The sequence below is a fragment of the Octodon degus genome, unplaced genomic scaffold (genome assembly GCF_000260255.1).
Source record: "Octodon degus isolate 3935 unplaced genomic scaffold, OctDeg1.0 scaffold00228, whole genome shotgun sequence".
In the NCBI taxonomy this organism is placed as follows: domain Eukaryota; kingdom Metazoa; phylum Chordata; class Mammalia; order Rodentia; family Octodontidae; genus Octodon; species Octodon degus.
The window spans coordinates 493,759-517,926 of NW_004524804.1; the positions used below are offsets into that span (position 1 = coordinate 493,759).

Here is a 24,168-nt window from a genome sequence, read left to right on the forward strand (position 1 = left end):
GGGCGGCAGTGTCATGTTTCTAGCAGTCCTTGGGAGCAGGTTGCAGCTGCTGAGAAGTTGAAGACCCTGGTGGCTGGACTCTGCATGGAGTAATTAAGAGCTGGGGCGAGGCCGGCCCTGGTCTGCCGCACCAGACGTGCGCTAGAACAAAGCGGCCTGGATTCCAGGTGGCGCCTCCTTGGCTGCACTAGAGCAGCTTTCCTTCATCTCAGCCTCAGAGTTGGGAGGATTGAAGGAGGCACAGCAAATCAGGAGGCTGGGCCGGAACTGGGCTGGTAGAATACCAGTCAGTCTGACTCGCTCACGGCTGCCACTGCTGCCACTGTCACTGCTGTCAACAGTCAGCGTCCCACGTGTTATGAGAGCTTTGATACTGGAAAAGGTGGATCTGAACCACTTTTTCAAGGTTTGCGTCTGGATGTCCTCCCACAGCCTCAGGGCCTTCGGGTTTCCTCAGAGGTGGCTGAATCTCGAGTGTGTGATTGATTCCTAGTGTGATGCTGGGATTAAGGGTGATTGCTGGATCAGTTGCCCGATTGGATTGGCACCACCCTAATCCGGGTAGACTGGATACAGTATAAGGACAGAAGGGGACATGTCTCTCCCTCTGTCTTGCTGCGTTTGCTGTCCTCCATCCCATGACCTGTTTCCCCCTCAGCCAACCCACCCCGCCTTGGAGCCAGCTGATTATGGACTGAGACCTCTATACACTGAGCTAACCCTTTCCCCCTGTATCTGTTGGTGTCAGGTATTTTACCTCATCAACAAGAAAAGTAACTGAAAATCAGCTTCTCACCGAGATGCATTTTTATCCCTTCAGATTTACATCTCAGGCTGAATCCCGTATATTAACAGCCCACTCCTCTGAAGTTCTTGGAACTCACTGAGGCCTGGCGCTGGGAACTGTGGCACCCCTGGTGATCACATGCCTGCAGGTGCCCTGTGTCCAGGTGCTCCAGGTGTCCTGCGTCCAGGTGCCCTGTGTCCAGGTGCCTGCATCCAGGTGTCCAGCCTGGGGTGCAGTCAGGCTGAGTCAGCGCAGGGTAAGAATGCCAGGCCTCTCGATAAAAGAGCAAGAAAAATGTACTGGCGGTAATAAAATGCTAGCTTTCTCTTAAACTTATAAGCTATCATAGAGATAATAGGACATATAATAACAGTATAAACTGGCAAATTAGAAGATATTTTTGGTGTCGTAGTAATATTTAATACAATGACTTATGCCTAATATGATAGCTGTATCATAAGATTTTTCAGGCTTTTGTATAGATTCACTTTTTTTTTTTTTTTTTTTTTTTGGTGCCAGGGAATTAACTCAGGACCTTGCGCTTGCCAAGCAAGTGCTTATTTTACTGAGCTATCTCCCCGGCACTAGATTCACTTATTAGGCCATTTTGTACTTCTAGAAGCTTGGCTCTGTCAGTATTGAAAATGATATTAGTATAGCTGGCAAATGCAAAATAATCATTTTTTTAATTTTTTTTTCTTTTCAAAGTTTTATTGATAAACATATAGCAATGAGACAGTTTCAAATCAAATCGAAAGTACAGTTTCAACAAATAATACACTGCATATATTCTTCTTAGTGGTTAATTGCTGTACAAGATGCAGACTTGTGATCCTACTTACAAACACCATTAGAAAAAATCATTCTATTCATTAAGAGAATACAACTATATATCTATCACAAAAATAATCATTTTTGTGACTTTTTTACTTAGAGAAGAGTCTGCTGATACAGTATTGCTGGAGCTTTGTGGGCTGTGACGACATTGTGATAAATGTCTGATAAGTTTCAAAATGCAAATTTTAATACTTTCAGATCAAATGATTCCTATAGAAGTTTTTCTAAGAAGATTTAATTCCTCACCACTTTGTTTTGTGTAAGTCTGAATTGTAGCTATGAATGGGCTGGAAAGGGAGCTGTTGGTGCAGACTCCTAGGAGAGGGCTGCGGGGGGTGGGGGGTGGCAGGTTGGCCGCCTGCCCAGCCCCATCCAGAGTCCCTGCCCTCTGGGCTCCCCCTCTTCTGCTCTTGCTGCTGTCCGTCCTGCCGCCTCCAGGTGCTCTGGTGTCCCGCCCCCTGCAGATGTTGGGACTGTGTCTGGTGTAGGCTGTGTGACCTTGGGTCAGACTGCTGCTTCCCGCTCCTTGCTCACATGCATGCTTTGCAGTTGCTTAAAGCTGCATATGCAGCGTGCTGTTCAGAGGTAGTATGAATTCCTGGTGGCAGTCGTAGAGCACTGTTCAAAGCCTGCGTCCTTCTGAGAGCAAGGTCGCTTGCTGCGGTCCTGCTCAGGGCTGAGAATCAGGTGTGCAGAAGCTCTGAGCTGATGACTGCACTCATAAAGATTTGTGCCTGCATTAGAGAGGGCTGTGCTTGGCTCCTCCCTTTTGGGAAGTAGGTGAGAAAATTGGTTCTGCTTGAGACGTAAGACAGGCCGGCAAGAAATACTGATCCTGGCTTTGGGAGAAAACTCAGAGGAACTAAAAGCGCCCCCAGGGAGATGCAGGGAAAGGACCCCACGGTCGTTGACCTCCGGCTGCACACTGGCCTCCTGCACTGGGCGGGGCAGCAGGCTTTGCTTCCCGGGTCCGGGGTGCCCTGCTTGGCCAGGCTGCCGACACCCCAGAGGAGCCAGGCGTCCCGGGAAGCCTCCAGTTTGATATTTTCTAGTGGGGTGGTCTTGAGCTGAGGCCTGACTGGAGCTATTAAATTGAACAATCTATATATATAATGTTGCTGCTGAGATGTTCTTTGGCGGTTTTGTTCTTCGACAGAACTGTCATTTTCATGTGTTCCTGTAATGCATAGGTCCAGCATAAGTTCGAAGCAGATAAAATACTTAGACTAAATGGTCTTCTAATCAGTTATACATTGATATGTAATGAAAAAGCAGCTTTTGCTCTATGATAGTTAAGTACGTATAATATGCATAAATGCATATCTGTGTAAAAAAATTCTGTTTGATATATTTGGTTTCTTTGTGTTTTATGTTCTTTTTGATTTTCTGAGACAGGGTCTTGCTTTGTAGTCCAGGTTGACTTTGAACTCACTATGTAGTCCAGGCTGACCTGGAACTCAGCAGTCCTCCTGCCTCAACCTCCCCAGTACTGGTGACTCAGGGTAAAGGTACAGTGGAGTATTTGGGAGTATTTTCCACTTTTTTGAAACATTTCAAACACTGTTATTGGGGAATAATATTGAAAGATTGTATATGACCTAACTTATTCCCACTCAGGAGCTTCAGAATGAGCAGAGGGTATTGGAAAGAGATGCGAGCATCCACTGCATTACAGCTACACAGGCTTAGAGAGTTGCAGCAGGTGGCACTGTCCGCTGAGTTAGAACTGACAGCAGAGCCGCTACAGGGTGGAAGTGAGGAGTTCAGTGTCCATCGCTGGTCTTTTTGATGTTACAGACTGGGGTGGCCTAAGGAGAATGGACTCAGGAGGTCATTTTACTTTTCTTTTTTTAAATTGAGAAATAAATATGAATGAGACAGTTTGATTAATAGGACAGTTTTGATAATCAATACGTTGTACATTGTTATCTTCTTAGTGGTTATCCATAGCACAAGAAGCAGACAGGATATCCTGTCCAAACACTGTTAGTTCACCTCTTTCTTCTCATTGAATTAAGCAAAAGTAGCTGTAAATATATCCTAACTATATATAAATACAAAATGATCTTTCCTTTGTATCTTTTTTTTAATCATCTGTCAGAGGTGAATATTCTATTGGCATCTAAATACTATAGGTGTTTGAATTCAACTAAACAATCTAACAGTGTTTAGCAGTCTATAATATTAGTGGGTTATCCTCAGAAGTTATTGACTTGAGCCTTTTACAGCTCATCGTATTAATATGGCTTTACTTTATATACCTCGTTTTTATACTTTTCTGCTGGATGGTTAAGACCAAGATATAGCAAGACCTATATAACAAGAAATGTAACTTTTGTATCTGATAAGATCAGCCAAGTACTCTCAGGATTTATCCTGTAGGCCTGTACTGCCCTTTGTACATCCTTTTGTCAGTTTCAGACATGAGGATGAATCACGGCCATTGTTTGACCACTTTGCTGTCTGTGAAAACCTAAGAAAATGTTTTTTCTCTCCATGTGACTCTCCCCAGGCTCACTTTACATCATCGAACACATTCCTCTGTGGCTCCGTAATCTTCTTGATCAGAAAATTTGGAGCACAACTGAGTTACATGTTGTTACAGTACAGGTTCTCCTATGTCCTGAGTCTTCACTGACCTTGAAAGGCGAGGGCCAGAATGTTGGCTAACCATGCAGCCCTTCCTTTTCTCCCAGTTTTGAACTGCTAACTTAGGTTGTTAACCCTCCAGAAGAGAAGCTTATTATTAACCTGCAATATATGCAGTTCGGTTTACCCTATCTGCCTAAATATCAAACATTTTGGCATATCATAGAACAGGTATTTTCCATCAAATATTGATGTTGAACTTTAATTCCTTACTCATTTTACTTTTGAAAAAGGAGAAATGGTAGGTAACAAGGAAGAAAGGATTATTTACAAGGATGTCTTTTGATATAAGCTCAGAAGAAATTTTTCTTTTTTAAGACAATAGAAATAAACCTGTGCAAGAAAATGAAGTTTTAATATAGGTACTCTGAAAAAGAGAATGGGACATTGTGTGAACTGTGTGGCTTCTTAGAGGCCCTTGGGAGTGTGACCTGTGACTGCACCTGGGCTTTGTCAGAGGCAGCACTTGGAGGAATGTACCTGCAGGTGCACGGTGGGGCTGCCTCACAGGCGCCTGGGTGGGTTCACATTGCTGAGAGCTGGGCTAGGGCAAGGGAAACAGCAGCACACATCTCAAAGGCTGGAACTGGCACCTTTCTTTAAAACTAACTTTCTTGGGGCTGGTGAGATGGCTCAGTGGTCTAAAGCACTTAGAACAAGCTTAGCAAAGCACAGGGACCGCGGTTCAATCCCCCAGCACCACATGCCAGCCAGCCCCGCCCCCTGTTGGGCTGAGCTGGCCACACACACATACACACACACACACACACACAAATAAATAAATAAATAAATGCAGGACTTGGTTTAAAAAAAAAAGACTTTCTTAGGTGTAAAACGTTTGATGTATATGTTTACTAGCATCGACGCCCATTGGAAATCACAGGGACAGTCTAGTCTGTGAATGGAGTATTAAGTAAGAAGACCAAGGGGAGGAGGCAGCCCCCTCAAGTTCCACCCTGCAGAAGTGATTGTTGTGGCAGAAGAAACCAAGGCCAGATGTGGTGGTACACACCTGTAATACCCACGACTCAGGCTGAGGCAGGAGGACTATAAATTCAAGTTGTCTGGGCAACTTAGTGAGACTACATCTTAAAATAAAAATATCCCAGGGCTAGGAGCACACCTCAATACTTCTGGAGTCTAATCCCAGGACTATCAAAGCAAGGCAATGCAAAACATCTGGAGGAAGTGTGTGTGTGCCTGCGTTTGGTGGAGACATGAGGTGAAGTAGGAGGGCCAGTGAGGAAGAGAAAAGGCGTGGCCTACCTTCTGTGTGCCTGGGGGCCCTTGCATTGGCGGGAGGTTCATTGTTTGCTTTTCTGTTTCTGTAGAACGCAGGAAGTTGACCCTTTTATTTTCACCCTTTCTGTGTAACCCTGTGGCAGTGATAGTGGCTTTTCACAATGATAAGAGGTAAGGTGAGGCCGTCACCGAGAGGGTTGCCTGGAAGACAGATTGCAGCTTGCGTGTGTGCTCACAACTTATGGACATGGTGACTCGCTTATCATGTAAGCAGAGTCCCTCAAAAGGATCTTCCATTTTCTCAGTGTTTGACTGTGACAAAAACAGGGTGAGGCTTTGTGCTTGTGGGCTTTCTGGTGACCTCTGCTGATGACATGACTTAATTAGAGGGCTAATGCTCAAAAAGCCTGGGAAAGTGAGTTGCCAGTGAGACCCCAGCCTGCCCATGTTCAGCAGAGTGCTGTGTGGGAAGTTCCTTGTCCGACTTTCCTACCTGCTGGTGTCTTTCGGACACAGGGCAGGTCTGTGTTGTAAGTGCACATGCTTTGCACTCCTAAATCTCACCAATGGGACATGAGAAGAGGGCGAGGAAGAAAGGGTGGTGAGGAAGAAAGGGCGTGAGGAGAACCTAACCTGAGGACATTGGAAATAATTTTGGTTTTCATGTTAGGATACTAATGTGGAAGGTGGATATTCTAATTTTTCGTGACAGAATCAGAAGAGAATGAGTAAAAGATAGCTGAACTTGAGCACTGGCTGCTGCTGTGGCCAATTACCTTGAGTGTAACTCATTGCCTTTGAGCAACTTCTCACCTTGTTTCCCTTCCAGGTCAGTGGATGAGACATTTAGCTTGGCTGAAGAGGCCTGCAGTTCTAATCCAGCCATAGTTAGGAGGAAGAAAATTGCCATAAGCATCATCTTTTCCCTCTGTGAGAAAGAAGAAGCGCAACGGAATTTCCAGGACTTCTTTTTTTCTCATTTTCCTCTGTTTGAATCTCACATGAACAGGCTGAAGAGTGCAGTTGAAAAGGTAATGTGGAGGGCAGGTGAGATAGCTCAGTGGACTTAAGCGCCTGCTTAGGCAGGTGCGGGGCCGGATCCCTGGTACCACATGCTAGTGCGCTGAGCAGGCCACCCAGGCTGGGTGTGATGGTGCATGCCTGTAATCTCAGCGGTGGGGTGGCCCAAGTAAGAGGACCACTCTGAGTCCAAGCTGTGTAGTGAGACCCTGTATGAAATACTTAAGAAAAGGTAATGCAATTGTCCTCCAGCACTGATGGAGATGTATCATGGGGTGGGACCCTTGAGTAGGTGTCAGGCCACTTTCCTGAGAAAGTCACTGTCCCTGGCAGTGCCACTGATGGCCCTTTGCTTTGGGAAAAGAAATTACCATTTTCTGATGACTGTTTTCAGTTCATGACAACATTTTTATTGATGAGGGCCAGTAGGCAAGCTAGAAAGGAGTTGCTCTTCAGAAAGGTCCTCAGCATGCTTTCTTTTCCACGAAGGCCATGATCTCCTGTCGGAAGATAGCAGAATCAAGTCTGCGTGTCCAGTTCTATGTCAGCCGCCTGATGGAAGCCCTGGGAGAGTTCAGGTAATGCTCAGACTTGAGCAAACCCAGTGGGGCTTTCTGAGCAGCAGCAGCGGCAGCGGCAGCAGCAACAGCAACAGCGGCAGCAGCATCTAAGGGAAGATAGGAGGGGCTGGGGCTGGCAGGGCAGCCCACCCTTCAGGCTAAACATGCACCAAATGAAGTGAAGGATTAAGAAACCCAGTGTGAAGTGGCCCTCACTACTGCCCACAGTCGGTCCTTGGTACAGACACAGTTTGTACTGCGGTGTGTCCATAAGTCTATTCAGCCACGTCATCCTTTGAAAACCTGAAGGGTGAGCCTGACTACCCCATTTCACAGAGGTGGGCATTTGGGTTCAGGGGTGCTGGGTCAGTGCCCAAGAAGAGTCTGCACAGCAGGAGACCCATGTCTTGGCTCACTGGACATTCCTGCTTTTTACATTCAGTGTTTCTGGGCCAGTGAGATAGCTCAGTGGAGTAAGTGCCTGCTTACACAAGTTCAATCCCTGGCACCACTTGCCATGCTGGCCCCGCCCCTGGGCGCACTGAGCAGGCCAATGAGACTGGGTATAGTGGTGCACACCCATAATCCCAGCCTCCCCTCTGGGGAGGTGGAAAACAGGAGGATCACTATGAGTCCGAGCTGCGTGGTGAAACCCTGTACCAAATACATTAAAAAACAAAATACGTTCAGTATTTCCTCAACTCTGGCAGTGGTTGTTGTACTGGGAAGTGCTTCAGAGGCCCTGTGTGGGGTCTGGGGAGTGGGATCCTCATCGTGCTGGGCCAGGCCTTCTGCAGGGAGCAGAGTCTCACTCTGTGCAGTTGTGTGCTATCAGTGGAGCTGTCACTAAGCAGCCCAGGATGAAGGAGCCCTGCATCATTCATGTGCTGAAGGAGTGAGATCATTCGTGTGCTGCTGGCGAGCTGAGCAGCACCACGCAGATGGAATCCCACCCTTTTCTGGGCCATATTTAAGGTATTCAGGCCATGCACCAGGCGTTATCTAAAGACCAGGATGTAAGTCACACACAGGAGGAATGTGAGCAGCTGCGCCTGGCGATGCCCCTGCCTTCTGGAGCTGCGCTGTGCTTGCCTGGTGCTCCACTGTGCGTAGACCCAGAGCTGGCCCGTGCCTGTGGGCCTGGCTCAGGGCTTCATGGCAGTGCAGTATTTCAGAGATCGAGAAACTGAAAATAGGGAGCCAGGAATCTTCTCTCTGCATGTACATAGGACAAACAGTACCTCCAGAAATGGTACAGAACAGTGTCAGTGTTGTGACACCTCCATGTTAGGCAGTGGACCACAATGCTGTGTGACTGTAGCTTGCCATGGCTACCTAATGGCGAGGTATGTGTGTGAGATAGATACATAGATAGATAGATAGATAGATAGATAGATAGATATTTTTTTTTTCCAAAGCTAGAATTTTCTTGTACCCTGATTCTTTGTAGCTCAGTTAGAAAATTCCCGGTTACCCTGATTTGTGAAAAGTGAATGTATTATAAATTCAGAGATGCATTGGCTTTTATCCAGAGGGGATCCTCAGTAAGTTAGTGTACACTTTGTAGAAACACCCAAGTCCCATAACTTGGAATAGAGAGGCCTGTGACAGGCCTCAAACAGTGAATTCCCATTCTGGCCTTACCATTGTCATATGCAAGTAACCGAATCTCTCCAGGCCTCTGTAGAAGTAGTTACCTCACAGTCTGGTGCAGTGGTAGTGATGCGTGCTGCGTGGGCTATTTGTATCATTGAAAGCTCTAAAAGGTTGATATCATTGGTCTTGGGTACAGTAAAGAAGAGCCGTTTGAGGGCCGGCCAGATTGCTCAGCAGATTAAAGTGCCTGCTTAGGCAGACACAAGGGACTGGGTTTGATCCCCGGCATGCCATGCAAGCCCTGCCCCTGGGGCACGCTGAGATTACGATTGAGACTGGGCATGGTGGTGCATGCCTGTAATTCCAAAGCTTGGGAGGCTGAAAACAGGAGGATCACTATGAGTCCGATCTAGTAGTGAGACCCTGTAGACCCTGTACTAAATACGTTTTTTTAAAAAAAGCCATTTGTAAAGGTTTTCCCTCTAAAATGATTAGGGTGGTTGGCTTAGAGAACCAAAGCAGTAATCATAAATTGGGAGAGGTGGGTTGCCTCTGGGCATGTTTTCCATATAGCATATATTTACTTTCTGTGTTCTTACCATAAAAAATGGTGTGGTACTGCACAAATACATACAGTTTTTATGAGTGGGTTAAAACAGTAAATTAAGCCAGGTATGTTGGTACACACCTGGAATCTCCACACTCTGGGGTTTGTGGTAGGGGGATCATAAGTTGGAGCCCAGTCTGGGCAGTTTAGCAACTCAGCAACATCTTGTTTCAAAAATTTAAAAACAGGCTAGGGGTACAGCTTAGCGTAAAGACCTTGGGTTCAGTACTGCAAAAATTTAATAATATAAATTAACTAAAATGTTTTTAAGTGATTGTAGATTGTCACACACAGCATTGTGAAATACATTGCTCTTTAAATGAATACTTTGGGGCCCGCCAGATAGCTCAGCAGATTCAAGCGCCTGCTTAGGTAGACACAGGGACCAGGGTTCTATCCCTGGCATGCCATGCCAGCCCCACCCCCGGGACGCGCTGAGATGGCAATTGAGACTGGGCATGGTGACGTGCACGTATAATCCCAGCACTTGGGAGGCTGAAACAGGAGGATCACTAAGAGTTTGATCTATGTAGCAAGATCTTGTAGACCCTGTCGACCCTGTACTAGACACATAAAAATAAATAAATACCTTATACCTGGGTTGGTACACCTTTTCTCCCCTTCTCTTTCAGAGGGACCATCTGGAATTTGTATTCAGTGCCAAGGATCGTTGAACCAGTGTGGCTCTCCATGACGTCAGGCACCCTGGAAAAAACCCAGCTCTGCCAGCGCTTCCTCAAGGAGCTCACGCTGCTCATAGAGCACACCAACAAAAACCAGTGAGCCTCCACTGCGGGGCTCACAGTCCTGCCCGCACTTGCCCTGTGGGCCATGTCTGTGCTCTGGGGGCTGACGCAGCTGTTCTCTCCTGTTCCTCCGAGGTTTTTCGCGGCCCTACTGACTGCAGTGCTGACCTACCACCTGGCCTGGGTGCCGACCGTTGTGCCTGTGGACCACCCGCCCGTCAGAGCCTCCTCTGAGAAGCGTGCCTCCCAGTCAGTGAGCGCACTGGCCAAGACGCACCCATACAACCCTCTCTGGGCCCAGCTGGGTCAGTGCCTTGGCGACTGCGGAGAGAGATGAAGGGGCAGAGGAGCTGGATGGGGGTGTGGGGCTTGCCCGGTAACTCAGGGTGTCAGATGCCAGCAGCGCCCATCCAGGGTTACCAGAGAGGTCTGGTAACCACAGGCCGTCAGGTGTCTGAGAAAGGGAGACAGCAGCACAGCAGATGTTGACTGAGAATCCCTACCTGGAGAAGGGCTTGCATGGGAGGAGGAAGCAAGGCAAAGCAGAAGTTAGCAGTCCGAGTCTCAGCACCTGGCTGATTGTAGCCGTGTGCTGTGCCCTCGCAGTTAGTGGTGACGCGTGTTTCCTGGCCTTGGGTGTGCCTCCTAATGGTGCAGGTGCTTCAAGGTGATGTTGGCTATAGTGCCTGGGCTTGCCATGAGCTTCCTGTGGCGGAGTGTGTACTTCCCATGCACGCTAGTGACAAAGTAAAATGCAAGTATGTGCCTGCCCCAGATCTGTGCCGGGGACCTGGGTGGCACAGGTGCTCAGCCTTGGAAAACTCAGTCTCTCAGATGCACGGGGGATCTGCACCTGTGGCTGATGTTGGTGTGGTGGGTACAGGGAAGAGGGAAGTCGTAGGGAGCGCGTCAGCCTAGGCTTGTTGTGCTTTGGGCCCTGCAAGCAGCCTCAGCTCCCTGTGACCCCGGGTCTGAACCTGGGCCTTGTGCTTGGTACCGGCTCTCGCATGTCTTTCTGCCTGTCAGCGGTGACAGTGACAGCGCTTTCTGTAAAACAGTGTGGACTCCTGTGTGAAGCAGAGGGCTGGGCATGGAGTGTGGAACTTGCGTGCTTGATACTATGTGCACGGCCTTTTCTTTTCACTGGATACACAAGTCAGCAAGCGTAAGCTGCTGGAGCACGCCACTGCTGCTGCAGTACCAGTCCAGTTTCCAGAGGGGTGGAATGACTGGGTGTGTGACACATGCCTGCAACCCCAGCACTTAGGAGGCTGAGGGGGGCAGGAGGATCCCCCCAAAGCCCCTCAAGTAATAGAATGATTCCATTTTGATTCCTGTTTCAGAGACCCACCTGGGAGGTGCGGGGCCAGACTCCCCTCCACCCCAGGAGCAGGGTTTCTGAGGTGGGCAGCTGCAGGGCTGGTGGCCTGGAGCTCTGTGATGCTGCTGTGCCTCTGTCGGGGGCTAGAGCAGCACTGAGAGATGCGGAGTGCAGCCAGTGCCCGTGGCCGCAGCATGGGGCGGGCCTCCTGGGGCTGTTGAGGCCTGTGGGAGGAGGCTCCTGGAAACCTCGAGAGAAGCAGCTGTTCTCTTCAGAGGAGGGAGCAACTGATTTAAACAAGTGGAAGTAAAAAGTCTGAAATTTGTTTTCTCCAAGTTTAAATTGCATGTTTTTAGGACATGTTGAGACTAAATCACTTAAAGAGGAAAAAACCTCATCATATTTATTTATTTATTTTTGAGACAGGGCTTCACTGTGTAGCCCAGGCTGGCCTGGAGCTCTAGGCAATCCTCTTGCCTCAGCCTGCCGAGTGCTGGGACTGTACATGTGCGTCCCCACTCCTGGCTAGCTATATTTAAATAACCTGCAAGCCAAATTTCACCAGAGAAACTAGAAAATGTTTGAACTAGTGATGGTAGAGATGGAGCAGGTGGGAAGGAGCAGCGTGCACATCTTAACCTCCTCCAGGCGCGCTGTCCAGTCCTGTGAAGGCTCTCCTTGATGCTGTGCAATCTAACCCCATCTTCATTTTAAAAACTTGCACTTGGGAAACAAGACACCAACTCAGAACTCAAAAAGTTGCCTTTATGTTCAGGATCCAGTAAATCTTTAATATTCTGGGCCTGTTATTTTAAGGATGTATTAGTTCATGATGACGTAAAGCAATAGCCTTGTTTCCACACATTGTTCTCATTGCTTTATATAGTTTATTATAAGTTCTATACATTGCTCGTTTTTTCTCTTTATTCTTTTCATATTATGCAATACTGAAAGTTACGTACATTGTTTAAAAATAGTGTTGCCATTCTAGGTGGCTTTCCCTGTGGCTGTTATAGCAGATTTTGGATGTATGGCACTGCTTCTTTATTAATATTGAAGGAATTTAACAAAAATGTCCCATGCATTTCTGAAACGACTGTGATGTCATGTAGCAGTGAGCATATAGAAAAGGAAAGGAGCAAAGTAAGAGAGTTTTCTCCTACAGCTTGTCCCGCTACAACTCTGAGTTACCCCTTAAGTGCTAGATCAGTTTCGTGGTTGCAGAGTCCCGCTGCTGGCGGGGCCTGGCCTTTCTGCAGGGGATGCTCACTGTTCCTGCCTCCCTGCCCTGGGAGCGCACTCAGGCACACCCTGGGGAACGCTGCTATGTCCGTCCAGAGGATGTGCTTCCGCGCAGCCCTCGAGGGAGAGAGCCCTCGGGATGTTCTCATGGCATTTCCTCAGCCTTCACCCAGCAGCAGTTTGTCTTATTTTTTATTTTTTTAAATCTTTATTTTATTTATTTATTTATTACCTGACACAAGGTCTCATTGCACAGCTCAGACTCCTAGTGATCCTCCTGTCTCAGCCTCCCCAGCGCTGGGATTATAGGCGTGTGCCACTGGTGGCCCGTGGTACTGGGGATTGAACCCTGGTCCTTGAGCTTGCCAGGCAGGCGCTTAGATCACTGAGCTATCTCCCTAGCCCCAGCAGTGCTCTTTGATCTGCTTCAGACCCTTGCCTAGTGCGTCACGGTGTCACCTTTCCTTTTAGGGATCTAAGGGATTCCAGCTTTCTGGTTACATTTTAATGGTTTCTGACTCCCGCCTGGCTCTGCAGAGACGTGAAAGAACTCTCCAGCTCTTGGCACAGTGCCTTCTGGCAGTCAGCGGCACGTCCTTCCTGAGACTGTCCACGGTGGCATCACAGTGTGCTGTGTGTGGCCTGATGACCACGCACTGCTCACGCTGTTGTGGCAGCTGTGGCCCGGTGGCGCTTTCCCCTCCGTCATCCTCCTGTCTGAGCTGTGCCTCATGGCTTCCTGGGCCATTGGCAGCCAGCCTAGCAGGGTGCAACTTAGGAGGACTCTGTTCTCCCCATAGTATTTCATGTGAAGGAAAATTTCAGACCCGTTATGTGTGACGATGTGATTTTTATTCTGTGTTTCTAAACTGCTGCTGCTTGGGTTGTGTCTGTGCATTGAACAGGTTCTAAGCAGACCGCCTTACTGAATATGTTGAACTGATTCACTGCACATCAGTTTTGAAATGCTTGAATTTGGATTTCACCCCCAAACTCCTTATGCTCCTAATGGGGTCTTCTGGTTTCCCGAAGTTGCATTTATCTGGTGGACTGCCCAGAGATCTCCTGGGCAGCGCCGTGGCCGCCTCACAGCACAGGGAGGGCTCATCACGCAGCTCCCTACCCCATGCCGCGGTGATGGCCGGGCCTTCCCTTGGGCTCACTGGCATGCGGGAGTTGACCCAGGATTGCTCCTGGAGTTCGGTGGCTCTGGGTTAGGAGTGGGAACCTTAGTTTTCCTCTTGGGAAGACTGACATGTCTGTGCATACTAACGCAGGGGCTTTATCTTGGTGTCTGCTTTTGCCCTCCAGGTGACCTCTATGGGGCCATCGGCTCTCCAGTGAGGCTGACCCGCACCGTGGTGGTGGGGAAGCACAAGGATTTGGTCCAGCGCATTCTGTACGTCCTGACCTACTTTCTCCGTTGCTCTGAGCTACAAGAGAACCAACTGACCTGGAGTGGGAAACACAGTGACGGGGACCAGGTTCTCAATGGGAGCAAGATTGTTACTGCCTTCGAGAAGGGAGAGGTGGAGGAGTCCGAGTACGTGGTGGTCACGGTGAGCAACGAGCCTGCTCTTGTGCCTCCTGTGCTACCACCCATGACAGCCAAGAGAGGAGGCCCTGGCCCCCCAGGGTCAGCCGGGACCTCAGATGGCACTGACATGAGAGACCTGGTTCCCAGCCCGGACAGAGAGGGGAACAGGAGGCTGAAGCAGAGCACCGAGGCTTGTGGCACAGGGTCCCCAGGGCCCCCACTGGATGATGCCTGGCCCCTGCAGGGTGCATTTTGTGGGGGTAGAGACAGCAAGGAAGCAGCACCTCCAGCTGGCACCTCAGGACCTCCCTGCTGTCAGTTTACAGGGGTAGGAAGAAAAGCTGACCCCCAGACAATGGGGGAGGAGATGCCCAAGAAAGGACAGGAGCGGTCCACAGCCCAGCCATGCCCAGACAGACACTCCTGGGAGGGGCCTCCTGTAGGAAAAGTCACTTTCCAGATCGGCAGCTCTGTGTCCCCCGAGTCTGACTGTGAAAGCCACACTAGAAACATGGACGAGAGGCTGAAGGACTACGGGCAGCACTTGGGGGCAGCTGGTGCCTCGGAGGCCTGGGACCGACGGGAGTCCAGCAGGGGCTTTGCTGAGGATACAGGCGTTGCTGGGCAGCTCCGCCAGGCTGCTTGCCCATGGGCACCCCCCAGCCTTGCCACAGGAGCGGGAAAGATGCTGGACTCGGGAGGGCCTGCACTGGCACCTGCTGCGGACAGGTGTGTTCCACGGGACCTGGGCCCCCTGGGAGCTGCTGCTGTCCCCCATGGGGATGCCAATAGGAAGGCTGCCTTCAGGGTTGAAGGAGCCCTTCCCAGAAACAACAGCTCTGACAGCGCTCTGGGCGACAGTGACGATGAGGCATGCTCTTCAGCCACACGAGATCCAAGTCACAATGGTGAGATTGCAGAAACATCCTCAGAAGTGGAGCTGCCTCTGCCCAGGTAATGCCTGCCAGCTAGGAGGTCTCTGGCTGGCACGTGGTAGCTGTGGGCTCTTCAGTGTGTTCCTTCCCTCAGCACTAGAAGTGTCCCCATGGCAGTGCCAGTGACCTGCCAGCCCTCCATTCAGGGATACCTCTAGACACAGCAGGGCTGAGCTCCCTTGGTGCCTCTACCTGCTGACGTTGTGGCAGCTGAGGATTAGGGTGGGGGTGCTGGCAGGCCAGGGCACCGAGCTTCTGTCGTCACCGGAAGCTAGGGGCTGGTGGCAGCTGAGGCCTGGCCTCTGTGTCCAAGACAGTGACTAGCGCCAGCTTGCTGTAGGTGCCCACACCTCTGCCTGCCACCATGTCAGTGCTTTGCTCACTGTGCCCGCTGAGAGCAAAAGGGAGAGAGCTCTACTCTTGCAAGGCGAGAGGCCTTTGCAGACGCCTCTCCTGCAGCCAGGCCCTTGGCAGCAGCCCCCAGGTCTCCTTCTTCCTCACCCCTTGACAGAGTGTCTGGGGGTGGTCAGTGTGAGGTGTAGGAACGACCTAAGCAGCTGTGGAGAGCCTGTGCCCGGTTTTGTTTTTAAGAACTCGCTTTTCTTCCCCAGCTGCTGCCTCACCGCCAAATCTTGGACAGTTAGCACCGCGAACCCGCCGTATTTGCTGTGTCACTAGGATTTGTGTGCCTTCTGCAGTGCAATCGGGACGATTTTCGTAAGCGTCCATTTTAATGGCTGGATGTCGTTTAGGTCTCAGAGCATCAGCAACCCAAGTGTGAGGAACTTCGGCCGCTCCCTTCTGGCGGGTTACTGCCCTGCATACGTGCCGGACCTGGTGCTTCATGGGACCAGCAGTGATGAGAAGCTGAAGCAGAGCCTGCTGGCTGATCTGGTCCACGCGGTACATGTGAGTGACCAGCCGGGAGCCTCGGCCACTGAAGTGGCTGGCAGAGGGTTCAGACTGACTGGCACCTGGGGAAGCGATTGTTCTAGTGATGTAGGTGGGTGACTGGAGGAGCACAGCTGGGTGAGGTGCAGGAAGCAGAGTGGCCCTGCGCAGTGCCTCTCTGCTGCCCTCTGAGCCCAGCCGGAAGCCGGAGGGCAAGGTCACAGCGATGCAGGTGGTGGGGTCCAGGGGTAGCTCAGCACACAGACGATGCCCAGGTGGTGACTGCCACGGGCCATCTTGGAGGGCTGAGGGATGTGCATGGCTTAATTTTATTTGGTCCTTATAACTTCGTGGAAGTAATTTATTTAGGCTGACTTGTCACTGAGATCACTTGGGTGGCTATGTAGAGATGACCGAGTCTCGCTGGACAGTCCTCAAGGCTTCCATGCAGTGCTTTTCTGAGGTCTGTGAACAGCAAGAACTGAGCAACTAAGGAAGTGGTCAGGGCCATGGGCCTGTTTACCACTTAGCTGCTGTTGGGCAGAGGTGCAAAGATAGTTTTGGGGTTTTTTAATGTATTTGGTACAGGGTCTCACTGCACAGCTCGGACTCCTAGTGATCCTTCTGTTTTCAGCCTCCCCAGTGCTGGGATTACAGGCGTGCGCCACCACACCTGGTCTTGGCCTACTCAGCGCAGGCATGTGGTACCAGGGATCAAATCCAGATGCTAGTACTTGCCTAAGTAGATGCATTCTCTACTGAGCTGTCTCCATGGCCCCAAAGATAGATGTTTTGTATGAGAAATACATTGTGTCTTGTGCCATAGGGAGAGTCCTCACTGCAGTAGGGAATGTGGAATTTGGCCTTCCTCCTTACTCAGTGAGGTTTTTGGCAAGGTGGAACAGAAGGCGTTGAATTTGTTTTTCCTCTCGAGCCCGTCCTCTGCAGGCTAAACATACATCAGACACACGTAAGCAGGCTGCTATTTGGGTGACCTGGAAAGCAGGTGTACTCAGATCCCTGCCCCCACCCGAGTGAGGAGCTGTGCTGCCCACAGCTGGGGCTGTTGGGATGTTGCCAGACCTGCCCTGCAGAACAGGTGACCTCGATGCTGCGGGCTGAAGCAGTGCAGTGGCTTCTGTCTTCCGGAGCTGCACAGCTTGCTCCCTCCTAGTGGCAGAGCACACCCTCCTGTGTGAGGGCCCAGGCCCTCTGTGGACCCCATAGCCACTGTGCTGTAGGGTGGAGAATTGGAAGCCGCCCCTCCTCACCCCCTTGGAGTCAGGGTTTCTCTTTGTGTTTGCGCTTCAATTCTGGCCTTGAACTCACTTTGTACCCCGGCTGCCCTTTAATTTGCAGTGATCCTCCTGCCTCCTGCCTCAGCCTCCCCAGTGCTGGGATTACAGGCATGCACCACCACCCTGGCTCTATGCCTTTTGTTTCCACACATTACGTTTGTATCGCAGCGTGAGAAACCTGTGTGTGCTTCTCGGCCTCTGTTGTCGGGGTTACTCCCTGCACCTCTCTTCCACACGACCTCTCTGCTGTTGCTGATAGAGACACCGAGAGACCGCGTGAGCTGTCCTTGGGCCCAGGGAGCCTGTCAGCTGGGGATTTTCCCTACTGCCCTGCACCCACTGGCTGACCATGAAGGAGGTGCAGCCTGGGGACTGATGGCCCTCCCTGAAACCATTCAGGGAAAAGTCTCAGGCTTTCTGTGGGCGGGCAAGCCCCAGTATCTCAATGTTAGATTTTCATTGTGACCATCTGGCTCTTTAATTCTTAGATTTGAAAAAACAAAACCATGTTTATGGTATCATGCCCCATAAAGCTACATTTCATTTTCCCCCTTTGTTTTGAAGGGTGTTTTTTCACTGTAGTATTTCTTCTTTAAACTATGCTGTCACCCTGAAAAGTTGAAAGTCACTAAGCATGATAACCTACATTGTGATAGCTGTGAAGTGCAGCCATGCCTGCATGTTCATAGGAAATTGTGGAGGTTCTTAAGAACATCTTCAGAAGTTCGGTCCATTCTGAACATCTCCAGCTAGTGTCAGTGGGTTTTTACGTTCATTTGACACGTTCTTTATCGTCACAGTGAACTTGCTTTTGAAGTAGTGTTCCCTGTAGACTGTGTCTCAGACTGGCACTCTGTTCTGGAGCAGGTTTCTTTCTTTTTTTTTTAAAGAAAAAAAACCTTTCTTTTCAAGTTCCATTTACAAATATTTGTTGAAAATAAATTGTTTTTTTAAAAAAGTCTGTTGAATTTACTGCTCCATAAAGCATAGTGATTATTTAAATTTCTGAGACAATTGCCAGAGAAGAAGCAAAGATCCGTAGCCAAGCACAGGGCCAGAGTTGGAGCTGCAGAGAAGAGCAGTGGAGGGCAGAGACTGGGATGAGTCATGCTGTCATTCCTTGCTTTCAGAACACGTCTTTTGAGCATGAATAATTTTCACTGTTCATGCCAGACTTCACCAGGCTTCCGTATTTGCTATTCTCTTTAGAGAAAGATTTTTAATGACTCTTTCAGAGCAATTGATTTGGGCTGTTGATCTGTGTTCTAGACCTTTGCTGACTTGTACTGTAAGCTCAGCTTTACACGACATGTACTTTATGGCCACAGGGATGGGTTTGGAGTTTTTCTTGCTGAGGATTCATTTTTGGGCTTGTAGTGGTGAGACCTTCTCTTTTTGTTTTTCTTATCCAAGTCTCCTGTGAAGGAAAGCTACACCAACTTTGTATCATTCATTTTTTTTCACTGATTTTTACATATAAAGACATATAGACTCCATTCTTTAAGTACTTGAACCCACGTTCTTGATCAGTCTGTATGCTACCTCTTCTCTATTATTTGGCCTCTTTCCCTACACTCTGGCATGCAGGTTCTACAGCTGCCTTAAATTACTCTAAGGAATATTGCTTCATGCTTTTCCTGCCACACCTAAAGCCTGTTCCCCTTCCTGTTCTCTTTGTAGGGAGAGGGAGGGAAATGGGTATGGCAGCACCCATGGCCTGCACTGCCATTGGTGCCTGCCCAAGACCCTGCTGATCTTTGGCTCCAGAGTCCTCTGCTTGTTGGAGTGGCTGACTGTGGGGCAGAGGCAGAGCTGATGGTTGGGCCCCAGTCCTGTCACCCCACTCGGTCACTGATGATCTTGAATAAATTGACTGGCAACTCTAAGCCTCAGATGTTTTATCTTAGTACTTTTTGCTTATTGCTGAGACAAAATACCCAACATCCGAAGTTAAAAGGGGAAAGGTTTATTTAGCGCACAGTTTATAGAGATTTCAGTTTTGGTTCCAAGGCAGGGTGGCACAACAGTGGTGCATTTCAGAGGAGAAACAGTTCATGGTGGCAGAAGACAGGAAAAGCAGCAAGCAGTGGGGAGACGAGACTCGTTCAGTCCCTTATGTTGTCTGCAGTCGGCCGTAGGGCGGGTGTAGCGCTCTCACCCTTAACCCCAGCCAGAACTATGCCAGGCCAACCATGGGCTGATTTATTGATCACACGCCCTGAACCCCAGCATCACACACTGTAGATCCAGCCACCTCTGAAAAAGCTCCGTGATGGCATGAGGCTTTGTGGGGACACCTAGACACAAACCTAACAGATATATTTAGAGGGATGGGTATAACACAATCCATTGGAGTGGCTTTGTGGCTTTGTAGCCTGGGGGCAAGTTCTTTAATTTCTGGATCTGTAAAATGAATAGTACTGGTGTTACAGGTTTGGTTTGCAGATTCTGTGAGATAATCCATATCAGATATTTAGTGTAACACCTGGCACATTACTAAATAACCAATAAATGTAAGTTATTAACATATGTGAAAGTGTTTTGTGAATGATAAAGCAATATAATGTGTTCTTAACATGGAGAGCAAAATGACCATTATTTAATTTAATTAATTTTTTGTGCTGGGAATTGAATTTAGGACCTTGGACTTACCAGCCAGGTTGCTTATGCCACTGAGCTATCTGCCTGGCTGACAACCATTATTTTATTTATTTATTTAGTTTCACTTTAGGCACATTTATTTTATTTTATTTCTTTTTTAAAAATTTTTTTCCCATAATTTTATTGAGACACAAATAGCAATGAGACAGTTTCAAATCAAATTGGTATGACAGTTTCAATAATTAAAACATTGCATACTCTCTTCCTAGTGGATATTTTGCTGTACAAGATGCAGACATGATATCCTATTTACAGATACTATTAGAACAAATCCCTCTATTCATTAAGAGAATGTAGCTATATATCTATCCTAACCACTTTGAATACACAGATACAAAATGGACATTCATCTCTATCCCCTTTTTTGTTTAGTTCCATCATTTGAATATTATAGGTGTGTTAACTCAGCAAAATATTCTAAAACAGTCGAGTAGCCCATAATAGTATTGGGTCTTCCTCTTAACCTGACAGTGTCAGAAATTGCTGACCTGAGTCCCCTACAGCTCAACATAACAGCATGGCTTTACTTCTTATACTTCATTTTTATACTTTTCTGCTGGATGGTTAAGACCAAGATAAAGCAGGACCTAGGCAACAAGAGTTGTAGCTTTTGGATCTGATAAGGCCAGTCAAATCCCCTCAGGATTTATCCTGAGATCCTGTACCTCAGATTGTGGAACCTTTGTCAGTGTCAGCCATGTGGATGAGTCACGGCCATTGCTTGGCCAATGTGCTCTCTGTGAAAGCCTGAGAGAGTGTCTTCTCCCCATGTGACTCTCCTTAGGCACACTCTACATTATCGATTACTTTCCTGTTTGGCCCCATAATCTCCTTGATCAGAAAATTTGGGACACTACTGAGTTACGTGACGTTCCAGTACAAGTTCTCATATGTCCTGAGTCTTAATTGACCTTGGAAGGCTAGGGACAAAATGTTGGCTTTCCTTGCAGCCCTCCTTTTTCTTTAATTTTGGTCAGCAAACTTAGGTTATTAACCCTCCAGAAGAGAAGCTTATTGTTATTACCTTACAACCTAGGCTGTTAAGCTTAACCTCACTATCTGTCTGAATATCAAACATCTTAAGCATAATATGGAACAGGTATTTTTCATCAAGTATTGATATGTTGAACTCTAAGTCCCTACAGAATGTGATGAAAAAACATTTAAAAAATTAAAATATATTTTGAAAATAGGCATAAAGAATTATATAATTCTTATATTTACATATAAGTCCAGAAATCTATATACAACCTTGTAGCAGGGCTGTCCCGCAACATTCCTTTTCCTGTCTCCTGCCTTCATTCACCACCCCCTTCATTTTGAACAGTCATCCACCCGAGAGACAGCATGGCAGCAACGGACAACCATTATTTTTAACAATGAAGTTGCCATTAGAGCTTAGCGAGTTGTAACAGGGTACTTAATGCTGTCCTGGCTGGTGGCCAGTGTGTCAGGCCCAGGAATCCCTGAAGGAGATGCCGAGCTAGAACCAGACTCAGACATGCTCACTCAGGGCTAAAGCATCCACTGTTGGGAGGAGCATCTCACATTGTGCTGTGGAGGATTATCAGGGCAAAATTGGCACCACGTTTAACATTTTTTTCTTTTTTAAATTATGTTTCAGGGCCTTAAGCATCTTACAGAATAGTCTATAAAATGAAGTAACAGTTGGATACAGCAGCCTCTTCCATTTAATTTTAAGAGAACAACAGATTGACTCCAGAAATATCTTACAGGAATCAGCAGCAAGATAAAGAGCTTTGAAAAGCTCAGCTGTGATGTACGCTCATGAATACGTAATTAATTCATTCAGGATAATCAGCCATAAGAGTACAAAAGAACAGGGGCGCCGGGGAAATGGCTCAGTGGAATAAGCACATCCCTGGCAAGCGCAAGGGCCTGAGTTCAATTCCCCTGTTCTGAAAACAAACAAACAAACAAACAAACAAACAAAAACCAGGGAGTCCTGTCAAAGGGCAGATCATTACTTAAGTAACATTGATAACAGTGAGTGTACTTGAGGGCAGCAACACTTGAGACCAGTAGGTTTCCCGGCAGTGAGGCCAACAGTGCGGGCCCTGGGGAGCACAGCCCTGCAGGCTGTCTGCAGTGGAAACAGGCCCGGAGCTTTTTTTGGCCATGGCCTGGGCATAGCACTGGCTTGGGTGGAGAGCTCCATGTGGAGTTTCTGGAAGGATGAGATCTGACCTGCGGCTGGGTTTGGATGACCAGTTGTTTTTTAAGGGAGACAGAATAGAACTAAGACCATTGCAGCTAAGAACGATAATTGTTTAGTAGAACTCTGTATTGTATATGCAGTGTTCACACGTGCCTGTGGGAGCCAAAGGTGCCTTCTTCTCCCAGGCTACAGGTACTTTGAAGCAGGAAGTGGAGACCTACTCTGTTCATAGCCCCGTCCCTCCCTAGAAAGTGCTGGTTAGTGTGGGCCAGCTGGCCCCGTGCTGGGAGTGAAGTGTGAGCGGTGACTGCTGCAGGAGAAGCTGAGCCAGGCAGAGTCCTGCTTGCTTCTGCAGCGATCTGGCAGGTGGCCGTCCTCTTTCTAAACAGGACAGAGTAATGCGTTTGGGTGTAGTGGGGTACTCTTTGTGTCCATTTTTTTTCTTAATCTACTAAAGGTGAATAAAAGCTTAGTTTAGCTCTCTCATACATTGTCTTTGGTATTGTGTCAGCGTTAGACAGATGCCCAATTTTAGTGTTTTCCCCAAAGTTGATGTTTTCTCAGTTTTTTCATTACCTGCAGGATAGTTGGACATATGTGCAGTTTTTGAAAAAGCTTTCAACTGTCTGTCATTTTACTTTGAGGTCACATACATCTTCTTACAGCTCTGTGCTCCTGACCTTTTGCCCTTGAGCACTAGTCCACAACTTCCGTCTGTGAACATAGCCTGACAGCTCAGCCATTCTGGAGCTGAACTCTGACCTTCAAGGCGCAAAGGCTAAATTTGGGAGTCAGACCAGCGAGCCTCCAAGCACCTAGAATGCCAGGCCTGTCCCTCCCAGACCTCTCGCTGGCCCTGTCTCTATACCCCCAGGCCTCCATGGTGTTCTGTGCTCCCAGACCTTGCAGCCTTCCAGCGAGCCCTCCCAGTCCAAAATGGCCAATTTCCCTCTTCCTCTGCCTTTCTGTGCAGTTCTTCTTTAGACCTTAGTGACTCAACTTGAATGTGTCTCCAAGAGAAAAGTAGTTCTGATAAACAAATGCTAATAGATATATAAGGTCATGTAATTTCCCATGCTACCAGTCAGCTTGATACGCTAGAACTCCGGGGTGACAGCTTTTCCGTCTAAGGTGGGAGGAGTCCAGCAGCTTGCTTGACTGAAGGGGTGAGGATGGCACCCCTCCCCTCCAGCACTGTAGAAGTGCTGGGTCATTACCAGCCCAGCCCATTGTGAGGGACTCCTCAGGACCTAACAGGAGAAGCCAGCCCAGGGCAGGCTGCCGCAGATCAGCCCTCTTGGAACTCATTTTGGCTGCAGCCCTAGGAATTAGGTGATATGTTTCTAAGATTCACTCTGGGGTCAGAGGTGTAGCCATGCATACACCCACGGCTGAGGACTGGGAATTGAGCCCTTTGCCTAGACCTGCAGCTTCAAAGAGCTGTTCTGTGAAAGCTCTAGAGAACAGAAAAAAGAAATGGAAATAAAGCTTTTATAAATAAGTAGGGAAAGGGGTTGAAGGGAGAGGAGGGGGCTGGAGGTGGGGGACAAAGAAACCAGCAAGATAGATCATGAAAGGTGCAAATTCCTATGATGAATGTTATCATTATGTGTAGCTAAAGTGTACCCCCAAAAGCTCCAGCCATAAGCTGGGAAGCAACAAAGAAGCAGGTTGGAGGCACAGGAGGAGGAAAATAGTCACCCAGGAGAAACCAAATCCCAAAGCTGTGTGGAGGTTTCAGGGTTAGATTGTTCTAGCCAGGTGATATGAGAATCCCTGCCTGGGGTATAAACATCAAAACCAGGAGGGAGGACTGGCTAGGCGGCGCTCCTGAGACTCAGGGGGAACCAAGAGGGAGGACTGGCTAGGCGGCGCTCCTGAGACTCAGGGGGAACCAGGAGGGAGGACTGGCTAGGCTGGGCTCCTGAGACTCAGGGGGAACCAGGAGGGAGGACCGGCTAGGCTGGGCTCCTTAGACTCAGGGGGAACCAGGAGGGAGGACTGGCTAGGCAGTGCTCCTTAGACTCAGGGGGAACCAGGAGGGAGGACCGGCTAGGCAG

General features: G+C 48.6%; 1 protein-coding gene across 5 annotated transcripts in view; it reads left to right on the forward strand.

The window, feature by feature from the left end:
• Positions 1 to 24,168, forward strand: part of Fnip2 (folliculin interacting protein 2) — a 72,094-nt gene that overhangs the window by 37,924 nt on the left and 10,002 nt on the right. For all 5 annotated transcript variants that reach the window (XM_023705759.1, XM_023705758.1, XM_023705761.1 and 2 more), the window contains 6 exons: positions 6,345 to 6,546; positions 7,025 to 7,113; positions 9,931 to 10,077; positions 10,180 to 10,349; positions 13,919 to 15,098; positions 15,832 to 15,988. In XM_023705759.1, coding sequence (XP_023561527.1) covers positions 6,345 to 6,546; positions 7,025 to 7,113; positions 9,931 to 10,077; positions 10,180 to 10,349; positions 13,919 to 15,098; positions 15,832 to 15,988 — 1,945 coding nt within the window. The remainder of the gene's footprint in view (positions 1 to 6,344; positions 6,547 to 7,024; positions 7,114 to 9,930; positions 10,078 to 10,179; positions 10,350 to 13,918; positions 15,099 to 15,831; positions 15,989 to 24,168) is intronic.